This window comes from Falco biarmicus, chromosome 1 (genome assembly GCF_023638135.1).
Source record: "Falco biarmicus isolate bFalBia1 chromosome 1, bFalBia1.pri, whole genome shotgun sequence".
NCBI lineage: Eukaryota > Metazoa > Chordata > Aves > Falconiformes > Falconidae > Falco > Falco biarmicus.
This window is the reverse complement of record NC_079288.1, coordinates 18,234,972-18,247,860: the sequence shown is the minus strand read 5'-3', so window position 1 is coordinate 18,247,860 and position 12,889 is coordinate 18,234,972. Positions and strand designations below refer to the sequence as shown.

At 40.1% G+C, this 12,889-nt stretch overlaps 1 protein-coding gene across 1 annotated transcript in view; it reads left to right on the top strand.

Annotated features, from left to right (window-relative positions):
* ULK2 (unc-51 like autophagy activating kinase 2) overlaps positions 1–12,889 on the top strand; it is a 40,270-nt gene that overhangs the window by 25,533 nt on the left and 1,848 nt on the right. Inside the window, exons 16-27 of the mRNA XM_056336160.1 lie at positions 1,069–1,206; positions 2,257–2,402; positions 2,636–2,716; positions 5,532–5,818; positions 5,944–6,137; positions 6,641–6,750; positions 7,616–7,768; positions 8,493–8,701; positions 10,005–10,183; positions 11,141–11,259; positions 11,624–11,781; positions 12,663–12,798. Coding sequence (XP_056192135.1) covers positions 1,069–1,206; positions 2,257–2,402; positions 2,636–2,716; positions 5,532–5,818; positions 5,944–6,137; positions 6,641–6,750; positions 7,616–7,768; positions 8,493–8,701; positions 10,005–10,183; positions 11,141–11,259; positions 11,624–11,781; positions 12,663–12,798 — 1,910 coding nt within the window. The remainder of the gene's footprint in view (positions 1–1,068; positions 1,207–2,256; positions 2,403–2,635; positions 2,717–5,531; positions 5,819–5,943; positions 6,138–6,640; positions 6,751–7,615; positions 7,769–8,492; positions 8,702–10,004; positions 10,184–11,140; positions 11,260–11,623; positions 11,782–12,662; positions 12,799–12,889) is intronic.

Sequence of the window (12,889 nt, the reverse complement as noted above, 5' to 3'; positions counted from 1 at the left end):
GGAAGAATAGGTAGAGACAGTTCATTCTCCTGTGGTTAATTGCTAATTTTATTCTCTGGATCTCAGAGAAACAAGATTTGCACACAGCTCTGCACACATATGTATTGTATCTAGAAACTAGGTGGTAATAAAAGGACAAACTTCCTTCTTTTGCTAAGGAAGTTCTATGCATATTAGGAGGTAGTATTTAATTCTCAAAAGACAGCCAGAAACCCAGATTTCTGTTCAGCTGTAGCTGTGCAGCAAGTGCTGGGGCTGCTTGTTTTCTAAAGTTCGTGATAGAACACTTTTCACATTTCCCGCAAGAATTTATCCTCTTTCTGTGAAGAGGTGGTCAATAAAGGACCAGATACTGAACCGATTATCTTCCAAAAAGCCCGTTCCTTTGAAATTCATTCCATTGAATTCTGTCTTCCTTTAAAAGCATCGGTAACTGATTACGTTGCAGTGGTTTGATTCCCTTATCAGATAGTGCGTTGAGGTAAGCCTGGTCACTGACACTCCAGTTGAACTTGGGTAATGCTAATCTGTAGCTTGCGTCTGTGGATTAATGTTCAGGTGTGTGGTTTTGGTCATTTTGTCAGGGGTTGGTTACATAACATGTTTTCCTTTTGCAAGTTCACGGTGTCTCTTGGGATATCTCTGTGCTTTAGTGGCTTTTGTACACATTCCAGCCCTGCTGCTGAACTTCCTGTTCTTAGCGCAGTGGGTTTTCCTAGAACGCTATTTTGAAGCGTGGTAAACAGAGCGGGCTAATTGGCAGGAAGTCAGAGGGATCTGTAGATCACTGTGATGCGTGACGAAGTGCTTCAGCTAGTACTGCACTCTCAGCTCCATCAGATACTAGCCAGTGTAAGAAAGGCAGGTACTAACGAATAGTTCCTGATCTCCTGCTGTTAAGTGTTAGAGCTAGATTAGGACAAGCTAAGATCATATTGCATGCAAGGAGTGCAGGAGCAGCTTATTTGCCTGTTTCCTAGATTTCCCTGAAATTTCAAGAGTGGTACAATTTGGAGAGAGACCTGTCTACCTATATTCATCTCCTGTCTCCATACTTTCCAACTTCAGGCATTGCCAGCCTTCGGTATCCCCCCGCAGCGAAACGGCACCTATCCCAGTTCCCACTCAGCTACGGAATTACCAGCGCATAGAACAGAACCTCTCCTCTACTGCCAGCCCCGTGTCAAACCCCCACGGATCACCAAGGTGACTTTGAGGTTTTTAAACTTCTTTTTCTTTGTTCTAGTTTGTGTTTGTACCCTGACAGATGTCCGTGTCTTCTTGCTGATGTCATTTTTTTTCTGCACAAAAACATACTAAAGAGGCATTTTAACGGTAACAAATAATAGTACTTCACAATCTCAAGATTGTTGGATGGGCACTTGAAATTTCCATGAAAACAAAATGAGCTTGTTCTTTCACTCAGATGCAACCCAAGAAGGTAAAAAGATGAAATCTTGCTCTTTTTAATTCTCTTTGTGTATTATATGGCACTACATCATAAACTAGAAAGTCAGTAATAAGTTATGGTTTGTTTTCACACATGTAGTGATGAGATGAATGCATTGTTCTGTAGAATATCAAGGAAACAATTTTTGGCATGTTAGTTAACTAGCTTGTTTTATTACAAAGCTCTAGTGTGCCAGATTTATTCTCTGACTTGTGGATCAGGATGGTGAAGGTCAGACTCAGAAACAGACTACTCAAAACTCGGGAGATCTTTACAAAAACAAACGCTGTGGTTCCTTGCATTTTTTTCCCAGGATCTTTGATTTTATAATAGTTGCTATACCTGGGGAAATGCCTTTCCCTTAATCTTTTTTCAGTTATCTGACCTGTATACCAGACCCAGTGTGAAAACTTTTGTCATAAGCTTGTTGACATAAAAACGGGCATTCACAGCAATACATTTCACTTGATTGTGAAATTAAAAATTTAATGATAAAGTTGTTAGAATATTAGGAATCCTCTGTGTACTAAGGGTTATCCCTTTCAATTTTCTCCAGTTAACAGACTATTATAGTGTTGAAAGTTAAAAAGTCAACGTGAACAAAGGGAACTAAATCTTGCTTGTTTTCGGTATGGGAAGCTTAGCTTAAGTTATTAGCTTAATAAGCTTCAGTGTCATAGCTTTCTCTTTAAATACCAGTATTTTCTTTAACTGATCATTATCCTCCTTAGGAGATTCTGGAGCTTATTTCAAGGAACCACTGTTATTATAGTGTGTGTGTGTAACCATTCTTTTCACCTTGTTAGAGCTGGAGTTGTGAGACGCTCAAATACTAGCCCGATGGGCTTCATGAAGATGGGCTCCTGTTCTCCAGTACCAGCTGACACTGCACAGGGTGTTGGGCGCAGGTTATCCACAGGATCTTCTAGACCGTATTCTCCTTCACCACTAGGTAAGCCCATAAATTCTTAGCAATTAGAAAGTGTTTATCTGGAGCAGTAATTCAGAACACTAATTCTTGCTTGAAATTATCTTAACCAAAATCTCCCCAAATAGGTCATATTCGCAGAAATAATTTCTGGTAAATGACACACAGAATCAAACTAACTAGGTTTTATTTTGCTTTACCTTCATTTGTAGGTGAAGTATAAAGTTTAAATTCACATTTTGATTTTGTTTGCGTAGTTGGAACCATACCTGAGCAGCTTGGACACTGTTGTTGTGGACAACTTCAAGGACATGATTCAAGGAGTAGAAACTTCTCAGGTGAGTGACTTTGGACAATGCAACCAGTAGTATTTTGATAAATCTTCTACAGTGTTTTGTGAAGGGGAGGAGAGCCAACACTGCCTTAGTATGGGTTAATAGGAGACCCTGGGTAAGTGGTGCACGGAGTTTGTGTAGAAACCTAGCCCAGTTGTGGCTGTATCAAGACACCTTTCCCATAACTAATTCCCTACACAATAAGACAGCAACTGAAGCTTATTTTTCTCAAGACAAAAAAGCAACTCTGATAATGCCTGTCTTTAAACAGGGATGGAAGTGGATGGATTGTAATGAATGGTAGTAACGTGCTTCTCAGAATCTGGTTTTGATAGATTAGCTCTGTCATGCCAGTCCTCAGAAAAAGGAGGAAGAACTACCAGTGTACAGCATGCAACACGTTTTCATCATTCCCTTAGGAAATTGACTGGGATCTGATGTTAGCGTTGCTAAGCATTCAGTAAGCTTTGCAAGTCATAAATTATTATGGCATGCCAGCGGGGGGGGCGGGGAGTGATCAGGGAGGAATAGGACTTGAAAACATTCTGAGACTGTTAAAGATGGAATCACACTGTAATGCCAGAAGTATTGGGTATAAAAATATGCAATTCAGCAGCATGTTCTTTTGTTCTATCACATTTTGGGTGCATTTTCTTTTTTAACTAAAATACAAATTATACTTTTTATTTTGACTTTCTATGAGGTGGTGTTGAAACTGCAGTGTGGGTTTTTCCCCTATTTAAATACTTCCCAAAATCATCTGGAGATGATAGAGCCTTTATTTTTTGGAGTAGGCATATTTCAAATATCTGGGAATGGTTTCATCCATATGAAATAAGTTCTATGGCGTGTCTCAAAAATTGCCTTCACAATTGCTGTGCTATTGGCAGTCTTAACAAAAGATAAGGAATGAATGAATCCTCAGATCTGAAGTAGTCCCTTCTCTTAAAAAAGGATGTGTGTGAAGAAAATACAAAGCAGTGTGTATGCTTTTCTTGTCGCATCTTTTCTTTGGATAGAATATTATAGGGCTCTTGGTTTAGTGCCTTCTGCCAGTGTCCAACTGACTTGTAACATACCACAGTGCTGTTTTGATGGCTGTAAGGGTTTTTAATGTTTCAATTCTTCATCTGTTTCCTGTGTTCTTTCCCTACTTGACTTTATGTCTTAATTTCAAATGGGTGCAGTGGTATTTCTATTTGTAAAATACCACAAATTGCAGCAAGTCTGTTTCTCAGCATTTAAATGGGTATGGGAAGCTGTCTTTCATTTCTGGGTGAAGTGAGGTCAGCTGTACTGAGATTTTTCTAAGGACTGAAGATGTTGTTGGAACAGAGTTGTGATGTAGCTTCTAATTCAGAAGACTTCCCTGTGGTGGCAATGACACTAGAACAGTAACCAGTGAGATTTAAGACTAGTTTCTGAAACAACGGGTGGGGGCTTTCAATGCTATGAGACAGACGAGCAGAGGGATTTCAAACCAAGTAAATTCTTGGCTGGGAAGTTAATGAGAAATAGACTTGATCCCTCTGTTGGAGCTGCAGGCAGAAAGGCTATTCTAAAACATAATGTTTAATGGAGTAGAATGAAATGAAGGTGAAGTAGCTCACATTCAAAATCTAACTAGCAAAAGCATAGGTTTAAAAAGGTTGAAAGATGTGTCTTAACAGCTGGGCACTTTAGTGAGCAAATTGCAAGAAGCTTGTGATGGTTTTTTGAGCATACATTTGTGAAACAGCCTATCTCAGAAGATTGTCTTGGCCAGCTCTTAAAAAACTTACCCTAGTTACTATGGTTAATTTTCAGTTTTGCCTTTCTCTTGGTTTTTGTTTTGTTTTGTTTTGTTTTTTTAATGTAAGTGAAATTGTCACTTCAGTATCAGTTCTTTGAGGATACAAAGATAAGCATTTTATCTGGGAAACTGTGGTCATAAAGCTGAAGTCTTCTGTACTGTTTGTAACTTTGCACAGTTCCTCATTGTGAGATGTAAAAATATCACAAGGAAGAGACCATTTTCATTCAATTTCAGGTTCCTTATTTTGACAGAGGAAGGGCATCTTTGAGTAGGTGAGATGTTCATAAGAGATCTTACCCCAAAGCCCTCTGTTTAAGTGACTGCTTATAGCTCTTCCGTCTCCATTTGCTTCAGGAGAAACTTTGCACTCGTGCTTGAGTGTGGACTTCCTTTGTACATAGTAAGCTTTTGAAAAAATTCAGTCTGTCAGACTAGAAAGTAAATGGCTGCCCAAAGTAATGATCCCAAACCGTTCCATCTGAATAATTTGGTTCTTTTTAGTACCTAGTTTTCTGGCAGGAACCATGAGATGAGCTGCCTTTTGTGTCTGCAAATGAAGTCATTACGTACAAAACAAGTCATTAACATGCAATGTCGCATTCATGCACTTGTTTGCAGGAACATAATTCCAGTACTTGAGAGCCTCTATTCAACCTAGAGTCTTGGCGGCTGCACTTGAAATTTCAGTATTGGTTATGCCATTCCTGCTGAATCCAACCACTTTATTTGTCTTGGTGCAGGTTGCCAGAGGTGCTGCAGCTGCCAGTACAGCTGTCGCCCTGAAATCTTGCCTATTTGGCAGTTTGACCATCTCATCAGTGTAATGTAGCCTTAGTCCAAATAGCCAACAAGCTAAATCCATTCTCCTTGCCATCTAGTGAGTTGATGATCAAACATATCTTACGATATTTGCAGTCCCATCTCCTTTCAGTTTAATGTTGATGTCTGGCATTTTGGGCTTCATTCATATGTTTTCCAAGTAGTGCGAGTAGAATTTTAGTCCATTGTTTTTCATCCCCACAGGTTCTCCAATACCACCATCTCAGTCTCCACAGTCACTTCTGATGGGAGCAAGGTTGCAGAGTGCTCCTACTCTCACAGATATTTACCAAAACAAGCAGAAGCTCAGAAAGCAGCATTCAGACCCAGTATGCCCATCCTATGCTGGGTATGGATACAGTCATTCTCCGCAACCAAGCAGGCCAGGTAGCCTGGGAACATCACCTACCAAACATATGGGATCGTCACCTAGGAGTTCAGACTGGCTGTTCAAAACTCCGTTACCAACGATCATTGGCTCTCCCACTAAGGTATGTGAAGTTTGCCGCTGTCAGTAAAATGTGAAATGGTAACACGCTGCCTGAAACCATTCTCAAGAGTATTTTGGGGTTCTAACTTTGGATTTTGTGTGTATTCTTGGTCTTGACTCTTAAAGGCAACGGCTCCTTTCAAAATACCTAAAACTCAAGCGTCCTCGAATTTACTGGCCCTGGCTAATCGCCAGGGCTTGGTAGATGGCCCGCTGCAGCCTAAAGACATCACTGACCCAAGGGATTTCACGCACTTCCACTCAACCCAAGGAGGTGAAAAGCAGGGAGGAGAACAGCACAGTAAAACCACATTTGGCAGGTGGGCACTGGAGTATTCGTAACCTGTAAAGTTGGGTAGGTAACGTGGCAGAAGAATGTACGTTGTGCACAGCAGCTTGGAGGAGGGAAGAGCATGCAAAAAGTGAGCTGTGAAGGAGATGCTGAGGTTTGTTGTATACAAGAGAAACATTTTGTACTGTGTACACATATAGCATGGACTTCCTGGAGTGCTTTGTGTTGCTGTCTAGTTCCCTTTTTTGTTTTGATTATCTGAATATGGAATTTCATTGCCTCTGTGAAGCCCATTCAGTTTTTTCTTGAAAATCTATGTGCCAAAATTTGCAATACAGATTTTTAAGAGATAAAGGGCTCTATGTTTAGCTCTATTTCAGTAGGTCCATGATGAACAGCAAAATTTCAAGACTTTCTGTACTTCTGTTGAAGAATTCTCTGTAATAAATACCAAGAATCTGAAATTCATCCTTAGTTGCAAGTTAGATAGGAAGATCTTACTGAAGAACTTTGTTGTGTTTTTCTCTCCAGGTCTGTTAGTACTGGGAAGCTATCAGATCAACAAGTGAAGGCTACCCTTGGCGGCCAGTTATATCAAGGCAGTACAGACAGCCTCAATACAGAGCGACCAATGGATACAGGTAAGGAACAGATTGATGCATCCAAGCTGTCTCCTTGTGCTAGGTTTTTTTATGGAGTGCCAACTACATACAGTTCTGCTTCCAACTTTGATAATTGGTTCTGACAATTTTTAGCCTCAGTACGGAAGGCTTCTTTTAATCTTTAAAGGAATATGTTCCATTTCTTTAGCATAGCTTTAAAAATACCCAAGACAGGAAAATATCTATTTCTGTGCTAAACACAGAAATATTTCAGCTGCCTATACTGGCTAGGGGGTGTTGGATTTTTTTTTGGTTTGGTTTTATTTTTAATACAACATTTGTGGCTGTTTCATTTCCTAATTCTACCTTGTTCTCATATGAAAGCCAGTTTATGTAATTCTGGGTCAGTGTTTCTTTGTTGGTTTTTTGTTGGTTTTTTTTTTTACTCCTCCCTTCCCCAGCTTGCTTCTTGCTACAAGTGGCCACCAGAAATTCTCACCTCATTTTTCAGCAGATGGAATGAGTTCTGCAGGCAGGGCTGGTCTTTAGCCTCCAGATCTGTCATAGTCTGCCTTTATAATTTTTCTGTTGTATCTTTTGGTGCAGGACTCGAGTTGTCCACAGGCTCTTAGAGAGAGCCTCTGTTGCTCTTTTCTAGGTGAGAGTAGAACAGGGAGAGATTGAAAGCAAAAAGATATGTGCAGACTGCATCTTGACTCTTTTCACGTATCGCCAAGGCTGTCCGCTCAGCTTGGTTTATTTGCTCTCAGAACTTCAAAATAGTCCAAGTCTTGGAGCTACATCAAAGCATGTTGTGTTGCAGTGCTCCAGTTTGCTGCATATAATTACTTACTGGTACAAATATATGTAATAGGGACTAATTTGCTGAAATCATCTCTTCCAGCTCCAGCGGGTGCCTATGGAATTGCAATGGCACCTCCTTCTATGGGAGGTGGGGCAAGTTCTCGGGCTGTCATGTTTACTGTTGGGTCCCCTCCAAGCAGTGCCACCCCTCCTACCTGCACCCATATGGTCCTCAGAACAAGAACCACCTCAGGTAAGTCTTTCATAACAACTATGGACTGTTCTCAAACGCAGTATTTAGGCTTGCCCGCTTCTTGGGCAAGTAACCTGACTATTGCCTTGTACAGCAGGTCCTCTAATCCATACAGTACTCTGTAAAGCAGAGATTAATATCAGATAACTTCTGCCTTTTCTCTCCTAAAGAGAGGGCCAGAGGCACAGACTTACAATACAGTGGTGTGTAGCATGCTGTGTACACAGCTTTACTCCACCACAGGGGGTATAAATCTATGACAAAGGTGGAGAGGAAAAGTTAGACTTCTGATGCTGCATTTTTGCCTGCTGCTGTGAATGGTACCAGACACAGCACACGAGGGGTGTGAGCTGACTGCAGTTCAGCATGTTGTCTATGTTGCCAGATATCAAAGATCTCAAGGTGAAGGCCTTCATTTGCTCAGGATGAGCAGGAGTCTGCAGCAGCGTGCTTTTATGAGCTATAGCACAACCTTTGGTCTGTACTGTTGGACTCTGCCTTGGAATCCTTGTCAGCCATTTCCCAGAATCTGTCTTATGAATCGTCACTGTTCATTATGGTGTAGGCCTTTGCATTCTCTACAGAGTGGTGCGAGGAACGAGGAGAGCCTCCCAAGAGTGAATCTGTGATGACTACTGATTTGTCATTTGCTATCATCTGCAGCCCCAGCGCTGCAAGGTGGAACAACCTATTAGACTGAATGTGTGTGTTATTTTTCTTGTAGTTGGATCAAACAGTTCTGGAGGGTCTCTCTGCTCTACTAGTGGCCGTGTATATATGGGCTCTCCTCCTGGTATTTATATGGGTTCTTCTCCTCCGGGAGCCGAGGCAGCTCCGAGTCTGAAGTACATGCCTTATGGTACTTCGCCTCCCAGCTTAGAGGGCTTTATCACTTTTGAAGCTCCTGAATTGCCTGAGGAAACTTTAATGGAGGTATAGAAAAAAATAATTTAATGTTTTATAATGTATAATGCTGCTAAGACAGAGACATGGTAAAAACAGGACTGCTCAGTGCACTTTGTAGTTTCCTCTTCACTGTCTCACATATTCCTTTTTAAGATCTTGAAAATATTGCTGTATCAATTATGGCCAATTTCTCTTTGGTAGTTACTCCTGGCATTTCGTGTATTTGAATAGGTAACCAAAGGAACAACTGCTTTTGTTCACCAGAGCCTTCCAAAGAGGCCTCTGTTTTAATGCCAAGTCTCTGGATGTGGGTGCTGACAGTAGCAATATCCCTCTGGGCATTGTTTTTAACTGCTTTTTCACAGTCAGTGGATGACATTAAATCCTACTTGTGGGAAGAGTGTCCTATATTTTTATAAAACGTGTGGAGGAGTGACACTTCATAAACACAAATTGGGGTGGTCTTTTACCAAAATGCTATCCTTGGACTGTAAATTTCTCAAGACAGATTGCTATTCTGTTTTCTCATTCGCATCTTGCTGCAAAGTGTTTGGATCCCTATTGAATGTTATGACATGAATGTTTGACAGTACACTGTATTCTTCCCACAGATAGAGTTTAAAATGTATTTAGACCAGCATCACTAATGAAAAGATTATAAATATGGCTAAGATTTTTTGATTAGTTGAGTTTTTGGTTAGTTTTGAAAGCTAACTTTTTTTTTTGCAGCAGAGATTATGCATGTAGTATCTTAGTCACCAAGCTGTGAGTTGTTTGCTCCAACTGAAGTTGTTTAGTTTAAATGGTACACTTTGGCAACAGCCACCTTTTAACGCAATGTAATTCTAGATCTAAGTGTAAATTAGAGTGTAGCAGATAAGTATGAAGGTTTAGATCGGTTCTCTTGTAGATATCAAGTCTGTTATGTAATAAAAGCCAAATATTCCTCCTAGCTTCTCATACAAGTGCCAAGCATACTTTTGGGTTGCTGATAATATAATAAGTAATATGTCCCACTTGTGATTCCTTTAGTTGCTTAAGTTTCAGCAAACATAGAACTCCATGTCCCAATTCCTTTGGCTTTGTTTAAAGACTTAAGTATAAGCGACAGTATCTTGAAATCATTAATGAAGAGAGAACAAATTAATATCTGTTGATCTGTTTGGACCTATTTGGCTCTGTAGTCCCTAGTGCTGGCTCTAATAAAATGTGATTTCTGCATTGAATGAACATACCAAGAAATCCTCAAATGATTAGCAAGAGTTTAAGTGTACTTCTTAGCCATTATAAGCTGGTAAGGCAAAATTCTTGTCATCTTTCCCTCTGACAGAGAGAACATACAGATACACTGCGTCATCTAAATATGATGCTGACATTTACAGAATGTGTTCTGGATCTGACAGCAGTACGAGGAGGAAACCCAGACCTGTGTACTTCTGCAGTATCGCTGTACCAAATCCAAGAGAGCATAGTTGTTGATCAGATCAGCCAGCTAAGCAAAGAATGGGGGTAAGTATGCGGTCAAATAGTATCAAGAGAATTTGTGAATATTGAATACAGCAAAAATGTATTCAAACTATGCTCTTTTTTTGGGGAGTGATGATTGTTTTACTGTATAGAATCTTTTATGGGAATAAGTTTTTAACAACTGAAGACAGATCAGAACAAGCAAAGGATAGAGAGACATTTACTAGCAGACAAATAAAAGGGCATTTTTTGTCTGGCCTGCTACATGAGTTGAGGAAAATGGTGAGGAGTTCAGGCCTGAGTTGCAGCAGTGCATTTCCAACCTTGGAAATCTGTACCAGCTTCTGTCAGATCTGAGCCATCATCTGTTCCTGTTGACTGGGCTGAAGCAGTAGCACTGGGGTGGAGGCTGGGAAGGGGGAAGGAAGGACTGTCCAAACTTGACCTTTTTTCAGTGAAACCACTCAGCCCTAACACAAAATCAAAAGCAAGAAGTGTGAGAAATTTGGAGTGGTGGGAAAGGGCAGTTCCACTTCCTGCCTTCTTCCTGAAAAAACAACAACAACAACAAAAAAAAACCCAACAAAAAAAAGCCCCCTGCAAAGTGTTTGCTTTTCACGACTGAGAATTCCAGGGCATAGGAAATGATGCAGCGAGAAAAGTACACCCAGTCACTTGTGGTAAGATGTTGGCCTCAGGCAGTTAGTCCCCACAAATAAGCGTTGTTTTTTAAAATGTCTACATTAAAGCAGTTTGTATTTGCTGGTGCAGCTACTAGATGAGCAGATGTACTCTCAACTCGTGACAGCGTGTTTGTGAAGGGAAGGGAGGGGGTGGAGTTGCATTTTAAACATCTGTCTTCCTTCGCTGCTGCTGGGTCCTGTGTAGGGTTGTGATTAAAAAATGGTGTCTGCCCATGGCTTGAATGTGTTTAAGAAAAGTGTTTTGATATATATATATTTTGATATATACTTTTTCCCTGCCCTTCCCTCTCCCTAGACAAGTAGAGCAGCTGGTGTTGTACATGAAAGCTGCCCAGTTACTAGCATCTTCTCTGCATCTTGCCAAAGCACAGGTCAAATCGGGGAAACTGAATCCATCCATTGCTGTTAAGCAAGGTAGGTGCAACGTAATCTTAATTTGTTTGGCTTGTGATTTTTCTTTGCTGATACATAACTCAAAAAGCTTAAGTTGCAACATTTGTTTGTTTTCTTCTGTACAAGAGAATTGTAGATATGTACAATTGCACAATTCTGATAGTAAACAAAGATGCAGCTAGAAACTTAAGAAATGGGCAGTGGAAATTCCTTGATATATGTTTAATTCATAGAAGTGGCAGATTAAATAAACATTAAAAGCACAAGTTTAAACTGACTTTGCTAGTGCTGGGAAGAGCTGAACTTAGGGTATGTGGTTGGTTGGTGGTTGTTTTTTGGCTTTTGGTTGTGGGTTTTTTTTAATTTCTTCTTACCTTTCTTCCAGTTGTGAAAAACCTGAATGAGAGATACAAATTCTGTATTGGCATGTGCAAGAAATTGACGGAAAAGTTGAATCGTTTCTTTTCAGACAAGCAAAGGTTCATTGATGAAATTAACAGTGTAACTGCAGAGAAACTGATCTACAGCTGTGCTGTAGAAATGGTAAGTCACACTTTGCCCCTAAATGATAGGACATTGAGACAAATTGCTTTGCTCTCTCACATACCTCTTCTACACAACCAGAGAGTAGAATGTATGTTTCCAGGATTCTGTTCGTGGTTATTTTGTCAGTCTTTCATTCTCTTTCCTGCCCTGCCTTAACTGTGGCTAAAGTTCCTGGCAGATACTGTTCTTCAGGGACATTTCCCCTACATCAGCACATTTGGTACATAAACACTAGGAAATGAACTCCTAAGCCACACAGCCCTGTCTGCTGAAGTCTCACCCAGTGAGGCTTACTAAGGCACAGAAGCAACACAAGTAGCTTCATCAATTTACCAGGTCAATTTGAAGAACATCAGCCTGTCCATATAAAGCAAAAATGGTAGCAAACATGTGGAAGCTTTTTCATGTAATTGATAAACTTTCTATCTGCCCTGGAGCAGATGCAGTAACTATATAGGCAACTTAACTGCTTTTTTGATGAGAGGGAAGTCTTTTTAACATAGGTGTCACACAAAAGAGACTGGCAAATATTGTACTTAAGCCAAATAATGCTCTAGTCGTGCACGATTAATTTGTTGCCTTTACAAGAGAATGTAGGCATAAGAACAAGCTTATTTATTCATGTCGTTGTAACACCTGTAAACACAAAAGATCAAAAAGTGCTTTTATAGCTTATACATGCAGAATATCTTTCTACAGCAGAGGCGCTATATTGTCTCAGGCTTCGTTTTGTTGTCTTACAGTGTTAAAAATAGATCAGCTAACTTGAGGCTCAAAAATAGTTTCTTGGTGACACTTTTATATCATTCATTTTGAATTTTTCATTTCATTACTCACTTAATGCAGTTTATGTAACTGAATCTCCTGAATGATTCCAGGTTCAGTCCGCGGCTCTGGATGAGATGTTTCAGCAAACTGAAGATATTACATATCGATACCACAAAGCAGCCTTACTGCTGGAAGGACTGACTAAAATACTGCAAGACCCTGCAGATATAGAAAATGTACACAAGTGTAAGTTTACGTTGAATAATGAAAATACTGAAAAGTACATTAAACTAATGCATTGTAAAATAACACCGAAGTCATCACCTGTTTTTTACCT